The sequence below is a fragment of the Glycine max genome, chromosome 15, assembly GCF_000004515.6.
Source record: "Glycine max cultivar Williams 82 chromosome 15, Glycine_max_v4.0, whole genome shotgun sequence".
Lineage (NCBI taxonomy): Eukaryota > Viridiplantae > Streptophyta > Magnoliopsida > Fabales > Fabaceae > Glycine > Glycine max.
In genome coordinates, this window is record NC_038251.2 from 18,284,793 (window position 1) to 18,309,338 (window position 24,546).

Below are 24,546 nucleotides of genomic sequence, written 5' to 3' on the forward strand. Positions count from 1 at the left end.
TTTTTGGAAAAAATATATTTGATTCAATTCGATTTAAAAGAAAAACGGAAAAAAATTAAAGTTGAATAATGGAAATACACATTTTCAATATTTTGGTTTCTTAAATTTTTATTTTGATCCATTTTTAAGATGAATTTAGCTGTTTAATTAACACTCCTACGGTCTTACTAATCCATATTAGTAGCAAACAAGATATTTTGCTCACACACAGATGATCCTTTTTTTTTTTTCTTTTTCATTTTATGAATGGAAGATCCATTATATACATATTCTAAAAGAAATATATATTATTAGTGAGGATATTTTTGTTAGTACATAGAAATTTTAGTTAAGTTGATTCTGAAATTTCATGAGAATCAAATAGACCTTAACATTCAATAAACACCTATAAATATATTTATATGTTATTTAGTATAAAAATCTCACAATTTTTTTTTTTTACAATTTATAACTTTTTATTTATATCACAAGTAGTATTTGAAGATAATGGTAATAATTTTTTTTCTCTAAATATTTAATCGAATTGATAATGAGAAAGTAAATTTAGTCAATAAAAAGATAAACGAGAAAATAATTTTATTGATACTAAAATCAAGAATGCATTAATTTCACAAGGACTAAAATAATAATATTTAAGGCGTAAAATTATATAATTGTCCCCTCTCTCTGTTGCTGCGGTCTGATCTCAATGCTGAGTCCTGTATTCTGAGGTTCCATCTCCTCCTATTTCCCTCTCCCATCCAAGTTGACCTTTCATTCCACTTTTTCGAATCCCAAGACTCAGGTCTCTCTCTCTCTCTCTCTCTCAATTGCATGTCTTTTCCTTCTCGATCTCTCTGATTTCATTTCCGATTCGCTTGCATCTCTGTTTCGGTTTCAATTAGATTCGTCAAATTAAACCTCTCGATTTCCCAATTCATGACTTTTTAGGTTTTTGGTGATTCTCAATCCACGCACTGTCTGAACCATACGTATACTCTGTTAGTCTTTAACTGTAACTGAAGCTGCTTTGTGTGTGTATGGTTCGTTGTGCTGTTTTTTTTATTCGAATTTGACAATTTGTGTTTTCCCTTAAAATCCTTAATGTAGAAACCTGATTTGGGTTTTTGTTGAGAGACACTATTTGATAATCTCAATTTTTTCATATTCTGATAGGTCTTTTGCTACTTGTTTAATTATAGTGAGTGCTGCAGGAACTTTTTTATTTATTTTTTATTTGTGTATGTGCGTGTTTTCTGATTCTTGTATTCTGTGGATTGGTTTGTAATTGCTGATTTTTGTTCTGACGAAAGATTGAGAGATTGGGTTGTGGGCAATAACGAGAGTTGCCTTTGCAGGCCTGGTAACCTTTTGAGGTTGTTGGGTGCAGAAGGGAACGATGGCTGCTTCAGAGGAGAATAGTGCACTGTTCCCAATATTCATTTTGACGATAATGGCCATTCCTATTGTGCCATATACAATAACAAAGTTGTGCCGTGCTGCCAGTAAGAAATCAAAGAGCATTCACTGTCATTGCTCTGAGTGCTCGCGGTCCGGGAAGTACCATAAATCGATATTCAAGAGGGTGAGATCATTTTCTGCTACGTGTATCTCGTTATTTTTCTTAAATGATTGCTTGGTTATATACTTGTGATATTTAATATCTAATTCTGTCTTGACATCTGGTTTCTCCTTCTGATTTTTGTTCTCTTTCCCCTTTGGTTTTGCAGATTTCGAATGTCTCAACCTGTAGTAACTTTACATTGTTACTACTTTGGGTGGTTATGATTGTTCTGGTTTATTACATAAAGACCATGAGTCGTGAGGTAAACAATTAGAAAGTTCAAATGAATTCAGCTATTCCAGTGCTTGGGTTATGAAATTAGTATCGAGGGATCTTGTGTTTGTGGTATAACATTTTACTTATTGGCTGAGAGTTCCACCGGTGCATGTTCTGAATTTTTTCTTGTAAATTTTATGCAGATTGAAATTTTCGATCCATTTAATATTCTAGGATTAGAGCCTGGAGCGGCTGAGTCTGAAATAAAGAAAAAGTATAGGAGACTTTCTATTCAATACCATCCAGATAAAAATCCGGATCCAGGTTGAAGGTGTTTCAGTTGTTTAGTTTTCTTATTGTTGCAATGCAAATTTTGATGTTTGCAGGAATGTCGGCTTCCTACAATTGCCTATGTAACTGATATATTTTCATTCCTTTTATTTTAGAGGCACACAAGTACTTCGTTGAGTACATTGCCAAAGCTTATCAAGCTCTTACAGATCCAATAGCTCGTGAAAATTATGAAAAATATGGCCATCCTGATGGCAGGCAGGTAATAAAACATAAGGTTATGGAAAATGCTAAGTGGCTCGTTATCTTTTTGTTTACATGCTGTTGAAATATACATGATATTTAATTGCAGGGATTCCAAATGGGTATAGCTCTTCCTCAGTTCCTGCTAAATATTGATGGGGCATCTGGTGGAATACTTCTGCTTTGGATTGTTGGTGTGTGTATTCTCTTGCCATTGGTCATTGCTGTTGTTTATCTCTCCAGATCATCAAAGTATACCGGAAACTATGTGATGCATCAAACACTTTCTACTTACTATTACCTTATGAAGCCTTCTTTGGCCCCCAGGTATATATACATTGTTTATGTAGTTAAGCTCTGTCAGTCTTTATTCTTGCCATTATTCTTTGAGGATATAGAGATCTGAATTTTATGTTGACAGCCGTTGAATTTTTTCATTTATTAGCTTTTGTTATTGATGTTTGTTTAGTCTTTACACTGTGTGAATGTGTTAGTTTGCAAATGGATGTTTGTACAAAATAAAAAAGTTTATAAAACCCCTTTCCATCCCATACTGAATTTACAAGATTGAATTGCACTACAATATTGATGAAATATTGAGATTGAAAAGAAAACAGTAAAGTAACAGGTTATTTTATTTAACCCTTTCTTATGATACTACTGGTAAGGACATTGGTATTTTGGAATATTATGTTGTAATAGATTTAAAATTGAGTTATCCCCCCGCCCCCCTCTCCCAATTCATACAATAGCTATCTTTTATACTTTAAACTTTCAAAGTTTAATTATTTGTGAATATTATGTGGTACAGCAAAGTCATGGATGTCTTCATCAAGGCTGCTGAATATATGGAAATTCCAGTTCGTAGGACTGATGATGAACCTCTTCAGAAGCTTTTTATGTTGGTAAGGAGTGAGTTGAATCTTGACCTCAAAAACATCAAGCAGGAGCAGGCTAAATTTTGGAAGCAACATCCTGCACTGGTTAAGGTATCTTCTTGTATGGCTAAGCTTAATGAAGTGCTTCATATTTTTTCTTGGAATACAAGTGTTCTATTCTGATTTCTCTGCCTTTTATATGCTCACATATATCCTATTTTCTTTCAGACAGAGCTGTTAGTTCAAGCTCAGTTGACTCGTGAACTTGCAGCCTTGTCTCCATCTTTACAAAGTGATTTCAGACGAATTTTAGAAACAGCACCCCGCCTACTTGAAGAATTAATTAAGGTGACTAACTGACTATTTGATCTTATGTATCTAAGTAGACTCAATGCTCATGTTTTCTTAATTATGCTGTTCACTTTAAGTCTGCACTGTCTTTTGCAAATTGCAATCACAATTCAAAAGTTGCATCAATATAGAAATATTTGAACACTAAATTCTTAGAATTACCCAATATAAATAGAATCATTTCCTGCCAGTGCTCATGCCTGGGGTGCCTTGTGTCCAGCTTATGGATTTTTATTTTTGTTGACTCTTAGACACTTGTCAACCTTGAGTTTTTTAATGTAAGATGCAAAATGTTAGAGACATGTGAGTGTGTGACAAAATCCTATTCCCAAACTCAATCATGAAGGACATGGCAAAAGTATAACCAATCACTTTCCTGGAAAATATCTGAAATCCTAATTAAGTGAAATGATACATATGGCATTTATTTTAAGCTATTCTTGTGTGCTCTTGAAATGTTTTGGTAGCTTTTGTATGCTAATACTAGCTTACCTTAGAAGGTAGAGAAATAAGTAGGATAATGGATCACTGAGATTTACAGTACCAAAAGAAAGATCATACCTATAATTAAAGATGATATCATACATACTGGTTGCTCATTGTAATCATGAAGTTTTGCTTGTCATCATTCTCTTATATGATGTATATGATATTTCTATTTCTGGATTTATAGTCTTGAAGCTGTGATATTTGCATTTCTGAACCTTCTTTAATGCTCTACTTTCTTTAAAAGATGGCAGTTATACCACGGAATGCTCAGGGCCATGGATGGCTGAGGCCTGCAATTGGTGTTGTTGAGCTTTCTCAATGTATCGTCCAGGTGATGAATCTAAGTTTGAAGCCAAGTATATTTGCTCTGCGCAGTCATTTTTTTCTCCAATTGCACCTTGCCATATTTTTAGTTTTAAGCAAGTCATATTCTTCTGTTACATTTATGCCTTGTTTTCATTGATTTATGAGGGAAAGAATTTGAAGGGAGTGAATTAGAAGAGATTTACACAATTTCATTTGCTTGTTTATGGTGAATTAGAAGGAAAAAATGTTTAAATTCTGTGGCTTCCACCTAAATAAAATTCATCCCATCTGAGGCATGATTTGGGAGGTAATTACAGTGCACAAAGGAGAAGCTATCTAATTCATTTTCACGGTTTCACTTGTCTGACACCCAATTGTAAAGTTGAATAATTTTTCATCTAACAAGAAAATTAAATAATGGAGTAAAAAATAATAAATAGTTTTATGTTAAAAAATTTATGAAGTAAAAAATTAATTTTTTTAATTAATATAAAAATATTTGCTCTGTTTTAGATTTTAAAATGTGCTTGTTGACATCATAGATCATCCTACAAGTAAAATGGGAACCAAATTTTTTTCATTTTTTTCCTCTAGCATCTTTTGGTTCATATGCTGATGAGTGATGTCTATTAGCTTCAAGAACAAGACAATTGGGTATGCTACACAAATGTTCCACATTGATATGTTCTTAGTTTAGGTCAGTGTTGTTAAATGGTGGTGCTATGGCCACCATGGCAGAATGGTGTGGCGGTTTTTCTGCCAACCGCCATAGGCAATTTGTGAAGGGAAGCCTGCCATGACAGTGCCATAGGCCATGATGGCATGTTTATATGGTGGAATTTTGGCCTTCCCCCATGTTCCACCACCCGCCATTGATAATATTGGTTTAGGTTGAAAGGTGTCTTATTGGTACACTTTTATGAAATATTGAAATGTGAAGTGCTCATTGTTCAGGTTCATTTTTCTTGTGTTGTTTAGCCAAGCATTTTAACTGAATATATCATCAATTATTATTTTTAGCTTTGCTTTTTAATAAATCATTATTTATATGATGTGCTTTTCTTGATGTATGACCTATGCAGGCTGTTCCTCTTAGTGCTAGAAAGTCTACTGGTGGATCACCTGAAGGAATTGCACCATTTCTGCAGTTGCCACATATAAGTGAGACTATTATTATTAAGAAGGTGGCCCGCAAGGTATGTCAACATTATTCATGACCTTGGTAAATGATTAAATTTCCCTGGTCTGGATGTGGATTTTTGTGTCCATGCTGTTTACCTGTAGTTACATGGTGTAGAGATCTTTAACATTGACCTCAGATAAAATATCAACAAACCTTTTATGCACATATTTCCTGCGTATCTAACTAGCTAATTAGCCACTTTTTGGATCCAATTTAATGGAATTTTATTTCTGCTAAGTGTTCTCAAAATTGACAAATGGATAAATAATTAAGAAAATCTAGAAACAAAGAATGCGTCTAGGAAATGTTGATTGGTCCCCCCCCGCCCCCCTCTTTTTAATCTAGGTTAGAGGTTTTATAGAATTTGAAAGTGGAAACCATTTGCTTTATTTTAATTAGGTGTAACTACTTGAGTTGGATGAGAGGAAACCTTAATGTCCGATTTTTGAAATGGGGAATTCTTATTGGATTGGATCCTATCTTTAGTGGTTGAATGACTAGTTTTAGGATCAATGATTTATCTTATTTTTATTTTTTTCTTAAACTGCCTAGCTATCTCTTTTATGCACAATTAACCCAAAGTTGTGTATACTGTATAGTGACTATTGGCTATTTGAAATTCAGATGTTGAATTTCTTTTTTGTTTTTATGTTGGTCATATTGAATTTCCAAATTGATCCCATGACATTGAGTGTTGGAACTAAGCATTTCTCTTCTTGATAATGCAGGTGAGAACATTTCAGGAACTTCATGACATGGACTCTCTGGAGCGAGCTGACCTGCTTATTCAAACAGGTGGGTTATCTTCTACGGAAGTGCAAGACATTGAGACGGTACTGGACATGATGCCTTCCTTGACACTTGAGGTAACTTGTGAGACTGAAGGTGAAGAGGGTATACAAGAGGGTGACATTGTGACCCTCCATGCTTGGATAAATGTTAAAAGGGGTAATGGCCTGATTGGTGCCCTTCCACATGCCCCCTACTACCCATTTCATAAGGAAGAAAATTACTGGTTTTTGCTTGCGGATTCTGTTTCAAATAATGTGTGGTTTTCTCAGAAGGTTAGTTTCATGGATGAAGCTGCTGCTGTAACTTCTGCATCTAAGGCAATTGAGGAGTCTATGGAGGGGTCAGGAGCAAATGTGAAGGAGACCAGTAAGGCAGTTGCAGAAGCAGTTGAGAAGGTGAAAGGGGGCTCTAGATTAGTATTGGGCAAGTTCCAGGCCCCATCAGAGGGTAACTACAGTTTGACTTGCTATTGTTTGTGTGATTCTTGGTTGGGCTGTGACAGAAGGACAAATTTAAAGCTCAAAGTTTTGAAACGGACTCGGGCTGGCACCAGGGCTGCTGTTTTGGCTGATGAAGGACCTATCATGGAGGATGGAGTTGAGGAGGATGAGGACAACGAGGATGAAGAGTATGATGATGACTACGAGAGTGAGTACAGTGAAGATGAAGAGGATGATCAGAACACAAAAAATAAGCAACAAGCTGCCAATGGCACTGTGAATAAACATGGTAAAGCTGCAGAAAGTTCAGGCTCTGAGGAGGAATGAGAAGTTTTTTCTAACATGATAGAACCATAAGTTTCATCTTTTCCCCTCTTGGATGGTAGAATTATTAACTTGTAGCAGTAATAGTCTATAATGTCCATTTTGTTTATCAGTTGGACTGCGTTGATGCTTGGATTTCTGTTCGTATCCTAGTTCAGCTGATATTGTGATTAAATTGTAATATCATCTGAAAATCTCAATTATGGTAAATGAGTAAGGATTTAATTTTGATTTAATGCCGGGGTATAACTTTTTTAAATGTTTTATTGAGAAATTTTAGTTGAGATTTTTAATGTCGACTATTCCATGTAACCATCTCATCCTCAAGAATTCAACCTAGTTGAGATTTTAGTTGTTTTTAGAGACGTGCCACAGTAGGCCACCTTTATAGGTGGTTTACGGTGTACCATTTTTAAGAACCATTTGATCCATCTAAAGCCCACAGTAATACCTTAGAGGGCTATGGGTCCATAATCAAATGGTGAATTGAAAAGTGAAATATAGGTATTATTATTCATAATTTTGTTAATGTTTAGATTAAAGTTAGGAGAGATTAAAAGTATTTTACAAGTTTTTTCCTTCTTTATTTAGTGATATATAGGTATTTTCCAAACTCTCAAAAAGTGAGAAGAGACGCAACACCTAAGTGATGTGGTCCCACATCATAGAGCTCAAAGAAGAGTAGAGTATTTTTTTTTATCAGTATGAAAGAGAAGGGAGTAGAATATTAACAAAGTAACTCATTGTATTTGATTAAAATTTGATAACAGATAGATTGACAATAGGTAAGTGTTCTATATAAAACTTATTTTTAACAAGCTAATATTACTCTAAATACAAACTTTTTTGGTGGACAATGGTCACTGAAATATGAATATGAGATCTCATATATACTATTCCAACTTCTATGACTAGGTTGATTCTAAATGGTTTAACTTTGTTGTACAATCAAGAGGATAAACACTTTGGAGGTTTTCATCTTATACTTTAACAATCTTCAATCTTCCTCGAGGGTTTTTTCCAAAGCCTTTGTAATACAGTGGTATAGAGTGGCTTTTTTCCTATTCATCCTCAGTGGTTGATATGTTTTCTTCGGTATTTTTTATTTTAGGTGCGCTGAGCCGCGTAGTATAGTATCTTTTTGTATTCTACTTTGTCGTAACCATCTCTTGACTCATCTTGTGTGAAATTTTGGCTACAAAGTATCAATATTAATCTTTTTGCTTAGGGGAGGGAAGGAAGGGATGTAAATAGCAATGTACAATTCACACATTTGCAATAAGCACCTATCTATGCTGACAATGTCAAATGACAGTTCTGTTGTAAAATACGGGTGTAAAGTGCACACAGTATAATCCAAAAGCATGCTGTTTGACTCGGTCCCATAAAAATTTAAGAAAGAAGAGTGTTAGGACCGAACCCTACTATGTGCAGTGCAACTACTCATGATAAGATGAACAAATCAATCAAAATTATCACAGATCCATATGGACTACAACCCATTATTAATTTTTGGCCAAAGAAAAGGAAGAAGCTGGTATTGTATTTCTCATATCACATCCTCTTCCTTCCTCAGCATTTCAAGTTGTTGTAGATATCAAGTTTTTTGTTTTATAAACTCTGATTTTTTCACTTCATTTCTAACTTTCTTTTTCTTTGCAGTTTACCTTGTAGCTCATACATATTTCAGTGTAGAGACTAGAGACAGACAGATCCTGTGTGCACTTGTTCCGATCCAACACCATATCGTATTTCTCTGGGTACTGTTTTTCTTGGTTATTTTCAAAACTGAAGGGTGTAGAGGAAAAAACCATGTCAAACAACAACACTACTACTCAAATAAAGTATGATATTTTTGTTAGCTTTAGGGGCAAGGACATCCGCAACGGGTTTCTTAGCCATTTGGTTGAGGCTTTTGACATGAAAATATATGCTTTTGTAGATGATAAGCTTGAGAAGGGGAAAGAAATATCGCCATCACTTGTTAGAGCAATGGAAGAATCATTCATTTCGTTGATCATATTCTGACCGGACTATGCATCTTCACGTTTGTGCTTAGAAGAACTCGTGACAATACTTGAATGCAGAGATAAATATGGACAGACTGTAATCCCTGTTTTCTGCAAAATGGAACCCGCAGATATAGGACATCAACTTGAGAGTTAGATAAATGCATTTGCTGAGCATGGAAGAAAATATGAGACCAACGTAGTGCAACTCTGGAGAGATATGCTTAGAAGAAAACTGCTAAGGTATCCGGGATTGTGTCGTCAAATCGGTAAGCTCCTTTTTCCCTTAATATTTTCTAGTTGTTATATAGTTATATGCATTTTGTCACGTGGTTGCTTAAACTAATACATCACATTGCATATGTCAAAATATACGCTTATTAGTCATTGCCACTATGCTAGAATTCTGATTTTGTTGTCCATTAAATTTAGTGGTTTAGTTACAACCATGTAATACATTTAAACATATTCAATTTCTAAATGGTACTTGTTTTCAGATTTCTAGATACATCTAACAAGGCCCTTATTATTTATTCGTGATCTCTAAAGGAATCCCACTAAGAAGGAAAAAATGAAGCCCCCCCTCCCACAAAATAAAAGACACATTAGTTTTAACACACACTTTCTCTCTCTTTGTGTGTGTTATCCAGAACTGATGCTGAGTTGGTTAAAGAAATTATCGATGTTGTGCTGATGAGGCTGCATAAACCCCTGGTTAACTTGAAAGGACTGGTTGGAATTGACAAAAAAATTACAGATGTGGAATTGCTGATACACAAAGAACCAAGACATCTGTCTTACTGGATTATGGGGTATGGGAGGTATTGGCAAGACAATCCTTGCGGAAAAAGTATTCATTAAACTACGGTCTGAATATGATGATTGTTTATTTTTAGCTAATGAAAGAGAACAATCAAGGAAACATGGGATAATTTCTTTGAAGGAAAAAGTTTTTTCAGAACTACTAGGAAATGTTGTTAAAATTGACACACCAAATTCGTTGCCCAATGATATTGTTAGAATTGGTCGAATGAAAGTTCTTATTGTTCTTGATGATGTGAATGATTCAAATCACCTAGAAAAATTACTGAGAACTCTTGATAATTTTGGATCAGATAGTAGAATCATTGTAACAACTAGAGATAAGCAAATTCTTGAAGCTAACAAAGCTGATGAGATATACCTACTTAGAGAATTCAGTTTCAATCAAGCACTTGAACTTTTCAATTTGAATGCCTTTAACCAATGTCATGATCAAAGGGAGTATGACAACCTATCAAAAGCGATGGTTAATTACGCCAAAGGCATTCCATTAGTTATGAGTTGACTCATCTTCTTCGTGCAAAAAATTAGGAAGTATGTGGAAATGAGTTAGACCAGCTTGAAAAAATACCTTTTCAAGAAGTTTATGATAGAACGAAACTGAGTTATGATGATCTAGATCCCAAAGAGCAACAAATTTTTCTAGATCTTGCATTTTTCTTTGGTGGACATCTAAAATCTTAATATAAGTGAAAGTGTAGATTCAGTCTTTATTGAGTTAGAAAGGCTGAAAGATAAAGCTCTTATAACTTTCTCTAAAGATAAATTTATAGCTATGCATGATAGTTTACAAGAAAAAGAACGAACGGTTGTTTGTCGAGAGTCTAGCAAAAATGGAAGCCACGGTCGGTTGTGGGATCCTGATGACATTCATGAAGAAATGAAAAATGACAAGGTTAAAGCCTAACTAAATAATACATATAGACAATTAGTTAGTTAGTAGCTGAGTCATTGTTGACTTAGCATAACAGTTAGTCAGTTACATAGACAGTTAGTTAGTTAGCAGTCGAGTCATTGCTAACATAGCATAACAATTAGTTAGTTAGACTAATTGTTATGTAGTTAGAATTTTTTATAAATACACTGCTAAGCATTTAGTTGTAGCTGATCAATTTCATAATACAATAACAGTTTCTTAGCTTTCAGTTTTATCTCTTTCTCTTTCACTGATATGAATTTCTTCATGGTATCCAAAGCTTCCTAAAGCCTTCAATGGTAGTTTGATCCTATTTTTTTTCTTGCGCCAATGTATTCTATTAAGTTCGTTATTTTTGTTCATGTGATTCAAGCAAATCCTTGATTTTTCATTTTGTTTGGCTTTTCGATGGTTGTGTCTTCTTTGGTCAATTTTTTAATCTGTTCAGATGTGGTTTTTGGTTTGCAATTTTGTTTCTTCATTGATCATGATTTCCTTTTGCATCATGATCTCAGCGTTGAAGTGTTAAAGTTTTGTTTCTCGTAATCTCCATATCAGGTTCATGGTTGTGTTTTCTTGTTTTTGTTCGATTTCGCCTCCTGTATTTGTTATGTCGTCATCACCGTTCAATGTTGTTCCAGTGACTAGAGGTCCATTTAATTCCTCGGGTGTTGTCAATAATTTTGCATATCATGTTACGACTAAACTTATAGATGATAACTTTTTTCTTTGGAAACAATAAATTGAACCAATTCTAAAGGTTCACCGTCTTCAACATTCTGTTGTCAGTCCTCTTATTCCTCCAAAGAATCTTACACAAGAATATGCAGACATGGATAAAGAAAATCCAGCTTATGCAGCATGGGAATATCAAGACCAGTCATTACTTGTTTGGCTTCAGTCGTCCTTATCTGAGGCAATTTTGTCAAAAGTTGTTGGTTGTGTTCATGCACATCAAGTATGGGAAAATATAGATAATCACTTTCATGCTAAGACAAAAGAAAAATCCAGATACCTTCACATGGAACTTAGGAATACCAGAAAAGGTGAACACTCCATAGGTGAATTTCTCACTCGTATAAAGACAATTGTTGATTCTTTACTAGCTATTGGACAAACTATTTCTATTCAGGAACAAATAGATGTTATTCTTGAAGGTCTGCCAATTGAGTATGAATCACTAGTTACTGCAATTAGCAACAAGATTGATTAGTTTGAATTTGAGGAGGTCCAAGCTCTTCTTTTGGCTCAAGAGAAAAAGGCTTGAAAAGTTAAGAGAAAATGCTATTGCTCCTGGACTGAATTTAACTCGAGCTCAAACAGCAAAGATAAAGGATATTGATTTAGATTCACCACCTCAAGTGCAATTTACTCAACACAATGATAGAGGCAGATCCTCTAATTACTAAGGAGGAGGTGACAGGTCTGGCTATGGGTATAGAGGAGACAAAAATTATGGTAACAATGATAATAGAAACTATGGAAATAATGAGAACAAGAATTTTGAAAATGGTGACCACAAGAATTATGGAAATGCTGGAAATTATGGAAATACTGATAGGTATAAAATACAATGTCAAGTCTGCTACAAGTTTGGCCACAATGCAATTGATTGCTATCACAAGTTTAATCCAAATTATGTAGCTCATCAGTATAATCAAGACCAGTCTTGGAATCAGCACAAAAACTACTCTTATCAAAGGTCTAATTCTAAAGACCAGGACAATAACTCTCAGTCACAACAAAATGCACAAGCTCCTTAGGCCTACTTAGCCAATGCTAATCCTACTCAACAATCACAGAATTGGTACATTGACTTTGGGGCAACTCATCATGTCACTGTATCTCCTTAGAACTTGATGAATGAAATTCCAACCTCGGGCAATGAGCATGTTTTCTTTGGAAATGGTCAAGGTTTGCCTATTATTTCCACTAGTTCAACAGTTTTTAATTCTCCTTTTGCCTTTAATGTTAAATTAACTCTAAATAATCTATTGCGTGTTCTTGACATAACTAAGAACTTAGTTAGTGCGAGTTAGTATGCCAAAGATAATAATGTCTTTTTTGAGTTTCACTCATCTCATTGTGTTGTTAAATCTTAGGTTGATGGTTCCATCCTTCTTAGAGGTGCTCTTAGCCAAGATGGCCTCTATGTCTTCTCAAATCTTTTGAATTCTTTTGTCAAGTCCATTATTAGAAATACTACTGCCTCTGTTCATATGTAAAACATAAAAATAATGTAACACAACAAACATTCAGACTTAAAGAACTACGTAAGTTTGAATTCCTCATCGCACCGGAGGATACGTAGGAGCAAGGGCAACAACCTTGTCGACCACAAAAAATAAGAAATATAAAAAGGGAAAATACACAATTTTAAAGTCATGTTTTGCACACTCGATTGAAGGTTTCTATCCCTTGTGACAGATGCGTGGGGTGCTAATACCTTTCCCATGCATAAACAACTCCCGAACTTTCATTTTTAAAGCTCGTAGACCTTTTTTTTTGGTTTTTTCTAGCATTTTCCTCAAATAAATGTTGGTGACGACTCCACTCGTTTTCTCCCTTTGAGACAAACGCTTTGGCCCATCTTATTTGGCCTTTTCGCACCCTCGCCGAATGGTAGGTTGCGATAGTTGGTGACTCGATTGGGGACCGTTAGAGAGTTAAGTCATTTGATCAGTGTGCAATGTTTTTATCATGACTTCTTCTTTATTTATTTTCCTTTTTCCCTTTTATCTTTTGTTTTGTCCATATTTTGTATATAACTTTTGCTATGTTGTTGTGTTTGGTGTGTGTTTGTCTATCGATTACATTCATAGTTAGGAATATTTTTTCTACGCACACATGACACCTACACCTCGCACACATTGAGATATTATGCCCTATACCTACGTCTATGTGAGCCATAAGGAGTAAAGGTCAATCTGTGGTCATGCTGGGTCTCCGACTTGCTTGATAACAGTGAAGCCTCGTCTAGAGTTTTCCACTTTTAGTGATGCATTATCGCTGATAGTCCCTATCGCCACAGTGTATTGCCTAAGAGGATGATATCTCTAGAAGCCAGTAAAGTTACATGAAAACACCCTTGGGAGTTGTCACTAGAAAGGGACTTTTGGATCCTTTCCATTAGATTCCTGAATTAGGGGCACATAGCAAATTTACCCTGGCTTGTTCCTTGATTGCATCATGCATCTCTTCATGGCATCTTAATGGACACATCATTCCTGCATTTAGCATTTGTCATATTCATACATTGCATTTGCATAAGTCATTGCATTGTCATATACCTTCATTTAGCATGCTTTTGTTCCACCAACTGCACGCATTATGTTTCCACAGTTTGCATGCATGATCCTTGCATTTTCCTTTGCAAAAAAAAAAAAAAGAAATGAAAAAGAAAAACAAGAACAAAAAGAACAAGAAGAAAGTCAAAATTAAGGATGAAAGTTTACACCATATTCTTAGTTACATGTGTTGGGTACCATAATGATGGCTATAAACCAACCATGTTGGGATTATACACCCACTTTTCTAGGAAAATGATTGAAAATCATGTGAACATGGTACCTAATGCATGGTTAACTAGGAAATGGTGGTTCTTCGAACATCTCATGTCAATCTCATAATTACATGTGTCATGCATAGCATAGGTGTGCCCAAGTCATTCATCTCTATGATATGTTGTCGAAGTATTGGCGATCAAAATTTCTATTCCTTGGATTATGGGGTTGAACCAAGCACATGTTTTTAAGGAAAGGTTCATCAAGTCAAGGTCAAGTATGGAAGTAACCAACTTGCAAAAGTTGGGGCAGAAGATGGATCCAGTTACATCGCTTCTTTGTCTATACCAACACATGATTGAGATAAATGATTTACAAAAAAATCAAGGACTCGTGACGTCCATGTTTTATTTCTAGTTTCACTTTGACAATATGTGATGAACCATGTTGTTTTAATGAAAATCTAAATTGATTCGACTTTATGTCCTATGTAAAATTCACAGCACTTCAACAATGCATCATTCACATACATCCATGCTTTTTTTTTCTTTTCACATTGGTGGCATTACTCATTACATTCTTTCCTTGAAATCAGAACTGTAATTATTGTAATCAAAAGGAAAGAATGCACTTTACGGTGCCCTTACCAAACACGTGCCAGAGCTAGAGTAATGAGTGAAGTAGAGGAGGTGCAAGACCAGATGAAGGCTGACATGGAAGCCATGAAAGACCAAATGGCAGCCATGAAAGACCAAATGGCCGCCATGATGGAGGTCGTGTTGAGCATGAAGAAAATCATGGAGGGCAATGCGGCTGTGGTCACCACTACGAGTGTCGCCATTGAGGTAGACCCGACTCACCTATCGGGCCTCAATCAAGTAAATCATCCTGCCTCGGATATGGTAGGTCAAGGAGGCAAACTGTTAAGAAGTATGGGCGGCCCCCATTTTGTGCAGGTTCAAAACAAGCATTCCTTCCCACAATACGGCTTGCCTCCCAACTATACGCCACTCAATGTGGCACACACTCCCAATGAGGATGACAACAACTCTGCATCTATGCCCATTGAGAGCCAACACCCTCAATATGATCATGCGCATGTCTCTCAACCCATAGGGGAGACACATGAAGCATCTCGAGACCACAATCTAGTCGACTCCGAGCCTTGCCTCGAATATTTCACTGAGGGGCAGGCATTTTGTGGCGTACCCTTACCAAAAAGTTTGGAGGGCCCTCAGTACCTCCCACAACCACAACCCTTGCCTTTTGTAATGGGAATAGTCCCTCTTGCCATGGTGGAAAGGGAAAAATTCAATCATATAGAGGAAAGGCTGAGGGCCATTGAAGGAGGCGGAGGTCATGCTTTTGCTGACATGGCAGAGTTGTGCCTTGTACCCGATGTCATCATCCCTCCGAAGTTTAAGGTGCTAGATTTCGATAAGTACAAAGGGACTACTTGCCCCAAGAATCACCTGAAGATCTACAACAAGAAAATGGGGTCATACTCGAAAAATGAAAAATTGTTGATGCATTTCTTCCAGGAAAATCTTACTGGGGCAACCGTCACCTGGTATGCTAATCTAGAACCTTCCCGAGTCCATTCTTGGAAGGACCTAATGGTTTCCTTCATTAGGCAGTATCAGTACAATTCTGATATGGCTTCGAATAGAATGCAACTACATAACTTGTGCAAGAAGAAGCATGAGTCGTTCAAAGAATACGCCCAAAGGTAGAGGGATCTAGCAGCTCAAGTAATGCCCCCAATGATGGAGAAGGAGATGAAAACAATGATAGTAGACACATTATCAGTGTTCTATTATGAGAAGTTGGTGGATTACACGCCTTCAAGCTTTGCCGATTTAGTTTTCGCTGACGAAAGGATCGAAGTGGGTCTGAGAAGAGGAAAACTTGATTATCCTGCTTTGATGAATGGGAAGCCTGGGGCCAATGGAGAGAATGAGAAAAAGGGAGGAACCTATGCTATGATTGTCGTTCCTACATGGCAAAATTTCCCACCAGCTCAACAATATCAATACTCTGCCAATATCAGCCCTTCTCATTACCCACCACCCTATCAACCAAGAACACTCAATCATCCACAAAGGCCACACCTAAATTAGCCACAAATCCCGCCTGCCGCACATCCAATACCAAACATCACCCTTAACACAAACCAAAATACCAACAGGGGAAGGAATTTTCTAGAAAAGAAGCTTGTAGAATTCACCTCAATTTCGGTGTCGTATGCTAACTTACTCCCATATCTACTCAATAATGCAATGGTAGCCATGACCCCAGCCAAGGTTCCTCAACCTTCATTTTTCTGAGGATACGACTTGAATGTAACATGTGCTTATCATGGAGGAGTTTCGGGGCATTCTATTGATCATTGTATGACCCTGAAACATAAGGTGCAAAGTCTAATTGATGCGAGCTAGCTAAAATTTGAGGAGGATAATCGCTCATGAATTTTGATGTTGTCAAGCAATACTGTGTATGATGCTTGGGGCAATGTGAAAGTTGTTTTTAGATGTCTCTAATGACTCATTAGGATTTTCAAGTTTATGAAATTACTATAAACAACAGTCATAATGCTAATAATATGGATAAATTTGATGTCTCTCATTCTCTCAATTACATCTTTGCTTATTTAACTTTTATTGGAATGTGAATGTAAGCCGATGGTTTGTTTGCCCAAGCTACACTAGGCCAATGAGAGACATCGTGCATGAGCCTCGAGCGAACCTAGGGGCAAATTAGAAGTTCTTACCCGATAGGTCGAGAACCCGAAAGAGCGGCCTATGCAAAAATTAGGGTAATAAAAAATAAAAATAAAAGGAAAAAGAAAAAAATCAGGGGCATGTTGTTAAGGTTTTGTCCCCAAAATCCAAACTACAAAAGGATATAAGTCAAGATTTGAAATGACACATAGCCATATTTCAACATCCCAAACACTAGTTTATCCATTGCTACCACTTCCGAGCCAAAGCATACTTGTTTTCTAAAAACAATAAAAAAAAAACAGCAAAAGCAAAATAGAAACCCTGAGTGGGAACCATTGCTAAACCAGCGGGAAGAGCAATGCAAAGAACATATGCATGAAGTTAGGCAACAATGAAGAAAACAAAATCCGCCAAAGGCGAGTGAGAAAAAGGGGGAAACAAAAGATCTCCAAATTTTGCAAGAAAGGCACAAAAGTGCAATAAAAGATTAATGTATAAGACAAAAGGAGTAGAGCCCAACTCAAAAGTTGAAATGAATAAAATACAAGCAAGACTCTCAAGGTTCTTACTCAATATAACCATCAAACACTCTTTGAGCCTCTCTAATCCTTTTTTTCATATCCCTCTTACCCCTGACCACGTTACAAGCCTAATAAAGCCCATGTGGATCAAGGAATGACTAATGTTTCTTTTAAGTTGGGATTCTGAAATGAAACCCGCACACGCTTATGATTGTTGAAAAATATATGGAAAAAAAAGAGAGAATCCTCAAGTTTTCACACTTGCACATTTGAGAAGAAAACTCATTCAACCAAGGGCTTGTGGAAAATGCCCAAAGACAATTGTGATAGTAGGGTACATCTGATGTTAGTCTCTCATGTAGACTCCTTTGGGATTCCTTTCGAATCCAAGGGTAGCTTCGTTATAAATTCTTTCGTGATCAGCCCATGTCATCAAGTTTTAGTGGGATCGACAGACCCTTGGTATCACTCTATGACCTTAAATCAGGAAAGTTTCACTTGGTCACATACCAAAGTGTGACAATTCATTGCTATCCTTCAAGGGGATGCACGATCGATCCCAAAGAATTATGTTTTTCTTGCTGTGCAGAATAATCGAAGTTTTTAAAAGAAAAGGGGAAAACCCTAGGATCAATATTTCGGTTAATTGATTTAATGTCATACGGCTCCCATGCCATCATTCCAAAATTTTCAAGTGACTAAATCACACAAAACATACACTCTGAGCCAGTCCCAAAGAGATTTGCAAAAGATAGGGTGAGGTTGCATGAGTTATCACATCTTTTAGAAAAAGACAGTCAATCTGTATTTTCCACAAAAAAAGGGAAAAAAGAAGAAAAAAAATAAAATCAAAATAAAAAATAGGAAAGAATGTCATGAGCATTACACAATTTTCATGGTTCAAAACCATTTTGCATTACTAGCATTTCAAGATGAAGGTTGCATGCATCTGCATCCCAAAAATCATGTTCATAAGTGCATAGACTTCTCTGTATATACCGATTTCCTAAATCTAATGTCCTATCTTTTGAGGATGAGAGGCCCTCTCAAAGATTCAACCTCTTGCTTTCTCATAAGGTTGAGCCCTTTGGTACTAGTACTTATTGGCTTGTTTCATAGGACTCAAAGTCATCGCTTTTATCATTCATAGGACTCAAAGTCCTCGCCTTTATCTTTCTTAAGACTCAAAATCTTCACTTTTATCTTTCATAGGACTCAAAGTCCTCGTCTTTTATCTTTCAGGGGACTCAAAGTCCTCACAATTATCATTTCAAAGACTATTATAGTTTGTTGTCTTGCAGAGACAATCAAGGTCATCTGCTCCTTTACTTTTCAAAGACTTCAATGTCTTTTGTCAAGACTATCACAGTCTTCTTTACATTCTAAAGACTTCAATGTTTTTTGTCAAGACGATAATGTCTTCATTTACTTTTCAAAGACTTCAATGTCTTTTTGTCAAGACTATCATAGTCTTCTTTACATTCTAAAGACTTCAATGTCTTTCGTCAAGAATATCACAGTCTTCTTTACATTCTAAAGACTTCAATGTCTTTTGTCAAGACGACAATGTCTTCATTTACTTTTCAAAAGACTTCAATGTCTTCAGCCATTTACGCTTTCAAAAGACAACAATGCCTTCATTTACATTTCAAAAGACTTCAATGTCTTCAATTAGTTATGCTTTCAAAAGACGACAATATGTTCATTTACATTTCAAAGACTTTAACGTCTTTTGTCTTTTATAGGACTCAATGTCCTTGTCTTTGTGATTCGTAAGACTCGATGTTCTCTGTTTCTATGCTATGAAAAAATATATAAAAAAAAAGAGAAAAAGAAAAATGAACTTCAGATATCTTCCACTCTACAGAACTTCAATGTCCTCATGTTTTTCTCAATTTCACTTCCTTGATTCGCTAGTTGCCCAGTCGAATCGCAAGATCGCTCGAACGAAATTAGTGTCCTTATCTTTACTTCTCTTTTATTTCCAATAAAAGATCAGTAAAGAGGGGCAACTGTCATACCTTAATTTCGTCCAGGGACTATCGTTTGTTGATCTTCTGATCCTTGCTAGTTGACTTGCGGTGTTAAATGCTAGTTACAGTGCGAAACAGATGATCATCCAATGTTTTGATCAAGGATGCAAAAATACCCAAAGGGGAGGGCAAAAAGGTCATTTTAAGTCTTTTTCTGAACCCTGGCTCGCCCAGGCATGCCTCTGGCTCGCTTGGGCCACCAAATAACTTCATGGTGAAGTGACCAGCTCGCCTGGGCGAGCTGTCATGACCCCAAATGCCTTGTTTTGCTATAAATAAGGGTAAAGAGGGGTTGAGAGGAGGGTTCTGAGGTCTAGCATTGAGAGCAATCAGAGAGAAGAAGAAGAAAGAAGAGAAAGACAAGGCCGAGGAGCTACCAAATTGCGACTGTAATCGTTCTTCGTTCTTCGTTCTTTATCCGGTCAGTGTTCATCTCCTTCTCCTATCATCGGTAATCACTTTTCTCTTGTAAAGTAAGTTGTAACCGATCATTAGTGCCGCAAGTTCTCTTTAAACAACAAATTGAAGGTTAATAAACAAAATCAAGAAATCATTTCAAGGTCCAACGCCTTAACGATTCTCTCTGCTTTTGAAAGCTTAAAACATTGTTTGAAGGTCCAACGCCTTAAACGACTTTTGTTCGTAATTAAAATCAATCTTTCAAAAAACATAAAAATAATGTAACACAACAAACATTCAGACTTAAAGAACTATGTTGGTTTGAATTTCTCATCGCACCGGAGGATACGTAGGAGCAAGGGCAAGACCCTTGTCGACCCCCATAAATAAGAAATATAAAAAGGGAAAATACACAATTTTGAAGTCATGTTTTGCAAACTCAATTGAAGGTTGTCGTCAGTGCTAATACCTTCCCTATACATAAACAACTCCCGAACCCTTATTTTTAAAACTCGCAGACATTTTTTTGTTTTTTCTAGCGTTTTCCTCAAATAAACGTTGGTGGCGACTCTGCTCGTTTTCTCCCTTGGAGACAAACGCTTTGGCCCATCTAATTTGGCCTTTTCGCACCCTCGTCGAAGGGTAAGTTGTGACATCACTCATAATACCTGCAAAACAAGCAACAACAACAACCCAAGCAAGTGTTAGTCATTGGCTGACACTGGCCTCAGACATAAACGAGCACAAGGTTAGGCACTTTACCATCCAAGGCAGTGAAGGGATCACTCACTGAAGGAAGAAACAAAATGAACCACACATCTAGCAAGGCCAGCAGTTACTCCAAAATTGTTTTGTCAGCCCTCTCCACAAGGGTCAGCAGATCCTTGTCATATGACTTGAACCTGGTAGGGTCTGACTGCCAATAGAATAGGAAGCAAGGCTCCTTGTCCCTGTTGAACATCAGTGGCATACCATCAGCCACAACACCAGTAGCTAAGACCTTGAAAAAATATTCCTTAAAATGGCAAAAAGATGTTTGAATCAAACTCAAATAGCTTATTGGACACGTTGTTCAAGGAGACTCATCCAATCTTGCCAAATAATTTCCTTTGAAAGAAAAACAAGACCGACACACTAGGCTGGATGTTGAAGAAAGGGCATAGAATTTCAAAGGCCATCACTATTGCCCAACTGTTTGGGTGGAGTTGAGAAAGGGCCACATTCAAGTGATAAAGCAAAGCACACTGGAATGCGGTCAAGGGGAGAATGAGACCCAAGACTTGAAACAGACATTTGTACATAAAGAAGAAGGGGGGATGACCAGGCAAGGTTATCAAACTCGAGAGTTTACGCAAACTCGTGAGAGTTTCATAGATTCGACTTGTAGACTCGTAAGAGTCTACTTCATATAAAAAAAATAACAAAATATCTATAAATAACATACTAATTAAACATTTCAACAATATAATAAAGCAAAATAGTAAATCATAAAGTTCAAAATATTTAAGTAACCAAGTCTAGTAATAATACATCACTACTAGACAATAACTTGTAGAGGTTATAGTAGTGGTAGGTCATTCTCATCAAGGATTTGATGTTATTAGAGAACAAGAGTTTGCTATTATTAAAGATGAGAATTTTGTATTTGAGAATAACACTGTAAATGAAGATATGTTGAATGCTAAACTGACAAAAAATAATAAAAAATGACTTACATTTTGGTCTAATTTTTTTACTTGCTAACTCTTGACTCCGTGGTAAACTCGAGAGTCTACCGAGTTTACTAAAAGTTTATAGAGTTTACCCAGAGTCTACTAAAAAAAGAGTTTACTTAAGAGTCAACTTGCAAAGGACAAGTGGACTCGTAAACTCGTAAGAGTTAACGAGTTAACTCAAAAGTTTGATAACCATGTGACTAGGTGTCGCCCTCAAGAACAAGAAGACATCACTCTCACAAGCCTGAATGACCAAATTGTAGGAGTCCTCAAGATTTGCCAGTTTCACCTGGCGTTGAAGCATAGCGACACTCACCGCCGAGGTGAAAGAGAACTTGTACTTCAAAACGTCATCCCTCACCCACTCATAGCCAGTGACGGAAGGGGTAGACGACAGCGACCCAACACTTCGGCTACATCGCACACAGGGAGATGCCCTAACATCTCCACTGCCACTACCTCTCCTCACACCCCAGAAGCATAAGGGGGGAGTATCACAGTAACCGGGATAAGCTCCCCGACAGTAGTGGAAGGTCGTGCCTTCCTGTGAAGAGGAATAGTGCCCCCACTAGTGTGAGGACCTCACCCTCTCCGAAGAGGAGAGCTCACTGTCGGAGGCACCTCGAGAAGTATCCTCTGACCAGGAACCACCTATCGAGATGACCTCTCGATCCATTATGAGCTAGTCAATCGAGTCCCTAGAATCACTGCCACCCATACCGATGGTAGAATCAGACAAAAAGGAAGACATTTTGTAAGATGAAGTACCTTAAGAGATTGAACAAAGAAGAAAGAGAAAGCACAAAAGCAAGAAGGTGAGAAAGCAAGGAAACAAAAAGAAGATCCGAGAGTGAACAGTGACCCAAAATCAAACGTCCACTCCATTTCACACCACGACGCTCCCCCACCCACGCAAGACCACTACTCCAATACGTGCCCACTCTACGAATGACACGTATGCAAGAGTACTGTGTGTGCGCCGCACACGGTTGCAACAACAAGCAGATGTTACGCCCTGTCGTCAATGCACTCTCTAACGGTCAGAAAAAGGGTAGAGTTGCCAAATTTGACGACTTACCTTACCTGACACACCAAAGACATGTCCATCATGAACAACTTGACAAAAGTAGGCAGCCAATACTTGTCCAGGCTCGGGGCTTGACAAGCCACATCGACTTGCAATTCACTCACACTCGTTGAGGTTACCACACCCAACATCGGACAACACTCGTCCACACTTGGGGGCTCGACAAACTCGTCACCCTCTGCCTGTCAAGACTACTCATCGACAAACTAGTATTTATCCCTAACAGTCACGCTCCACTCTTATAAATACTAGGTTCCATCGAACCCTCTACACATCTCATTCACTCACCCTTCGAGCTTAAGCATATTTTCTCTCATAAGCATATACTTACTTATTTCTCCTCATTCATATTTTTACTTAATCATCGTAGTTCTTTGTTTTGCAGGTTCCTCTGTCTGTCCTCTCAACAAAGCTCATCCTCAAAGCCAATGTGTAAGGTCTGCGACACCACATTCGCCGCGTCAACCCAGATGTGTCCCGATTTCAAATTTTGGTATGGACGTACAATTTAGAAGGTGTATTGTTTTATATTATAATAATTTAATTGGTTAAGACATTCAAGTTATTAACATGAGTTCTTATGGACCTTCTATGTTCTTAAACAAACAACTACATGTAATGATTACTCAAAAGGCAATACTATGCAAGCATACTCAATACTACCAAGGAAGATACTAGTATGCATGCATTGTTATTAGTAAGGAATATGACCTTAGTCCAATAAATGATTGTAGTAATTTTAAAGAAAAAGTAATGCACATTACTATTGTCAATCTGCATTGTAAATTTACAGGGTTAGATATATATTTTAAAAATGAAAGTTTTGGTCTTATGCTGCTATCATCTAGATTTTTTAATATTAATCCTTCAGCACCACCTTCTTTACCACTTGCTGAAACATATAGAATTGCTTAAGATGTGGCAATTTCCCTTGACTCTGGAATTCTTTTGAATATTGATCCATACATTACCTCGTATAGTAAGTGTGCCTCCATGTCATAAATTTTTATTCTTGTAAGTCATAAAAATATCTAGGCGAGACAAGTGCTCCCCTACCTTTACTTCCTCAACCCCACATGACAGAAAAGGAAAAAATAATTATTGTTTTCAGAATCTGGTGGCAAGATATTACCTAGAGATTTTTTACTTAAGAGTTGTGATTTTAGGAGTACTAAATGTCTTTCTTTTTTGTGCATGAAGGTTGTGCACCATCTCCTGGTTGTTAAAATCCATAGCCATTCCCGAGGATCAATCGAGTGAACTGTACTATTCTGTAGGGGCCATTGCAGTTGGAAACCATCCATATTATGCATATTGTAGAGTGGCAAGTAACCGAAGCTGGAGTTTGACTTGAATGATGGTTCTAATGTCTTCATCTTATATAAAAAGAAAGTTGTAGTTATAGTCAATGGTGGAGGCTACGGTGGACCACCTTTATAGGGTTCTCTACCAAAAAAACTAAGACTATTTTGTGTTAAGCACGCATGATATGAATGGTTATTGACCATGTAGAACGTGCCAACACATTCTAGCATTAATTTTAATTAGTATGTAACTTGCATGTTTTATTTAAAGGAGAATGCTCTTGTTAATGGTCGGTCTCATATTCCATGGGTAAGACAAACATGCCATTGATTGCCTCTCGAAAATAGAATACCAAGGACAGTAAATGATAAATAAGACTTGGCACATACCCGAACACGAAGGTTAAAAAAAAAAAAAGAAAAAGCCTTTATATGATTTCCATTTTCACCATAAAACC

The 24,546-nt window shown here is 36.8% G+C and overlaps 1 protein-coding gene and 1 long non-coding RNA gene across 7 annotated transcripts; both read left to right on the forward strand.

Moving 5' to 3' along the window:
• The first annotated feature begins 645 nt into the window (after nt 1-645).
• On the forward strand, nt 646-7,292 carry LOC100776439 (dnaJ protein ERDJ2A). 4 transcript variants are annotated; one of them, XM_003546482.5, is made up of 11 exons: nt 646-784; nt 1,338-1,564; nt 1,710-1,805; nt 1,963-2,083; nt 2,206-2,312; nt 2,403-2,620; nt 3,105-3,282; nt 3,400-3,519; nt 4,256-4,342; nt 5,400-5,513; nt 6,229-7,292. In XM_003546482.5, exons 2-11 carry the CDS (start codon nt 1,379-1,381, stop codon nt 7,057-7,059), a joined length of 2,058 nt encoding a protein of 685 aa, XP_003546530.1. In that variant the 5' UTR covers nt 646-784; nt 1,338-1,378; the 3' UTR covers nt 7,060-7,292. The 4 variants fall into 4 exon arrangements, with proteins under 4 accessions (XP_003546530.1, XP_006597894.1, XP_014623482.1 ...); XM_006597831.3 differs by having other exon boundaries at nt 654-784; nt 1,293-1,564; XM_014767996.3 differs by having other exon boundaries at nt 670-784; nt 1,370-1,564.
• Nucleotides 7,293-8,308: 1,016 nt separating this feature from the next.
• On the forward strand, nt 8,309-24,376 carry LOC112999566 (uncharacterized). Of its 3 annotated transcripts, XR_005888868.1 has the most exons (5): nt 8,309-8,593; nt 8,719-8,900; nt 8,999-9,334; nt 23,170-23,277; nt 23,985-24,376. It is a non-coding gene; the product is annotated as an uncharacterized lncRNA (long non-coding RNA). The 3 variants fall into 3 exon arrangements; XR_005888867.1 differs by having other exon boundaries at nt 8,719-9,334; XR_005888866.1 differs by lacking the exons at nt 23,170-23,277; nt 23,985-24,376 and adding an exon at nt 9,716-10,101 and having other exon boundaries at nt 8,719-8,816.
• Nucleotides 24,377-24,546: the final 170 nt, after the last annotated feature.

Excerpts from the sequence above, each read along its gene's own strand:
- LOC100776439 (XM_003546482.5), top strand. The coding sequence starts at position 1,379 with ATGGCTGCTTCAGAGGAGAATAGTGCACTGTTCCCAATATTCATTTTG. Across the intron at positions 2,313-2,402 it reads GCCATCCTGATGGCAGGCAG|GGATTCCAAATGGGTATAGC; the intron begins GTAATAAAACAT and ends ATTTAATTGCAG. Across the intron at positions 2,621-3,104 it reads AAGCCTTCTTTGGCCCCCAG|CAAAGTCATGGATGTCTTCA; the intron begins GTATATATACAT and ends TATGTGGTACAG.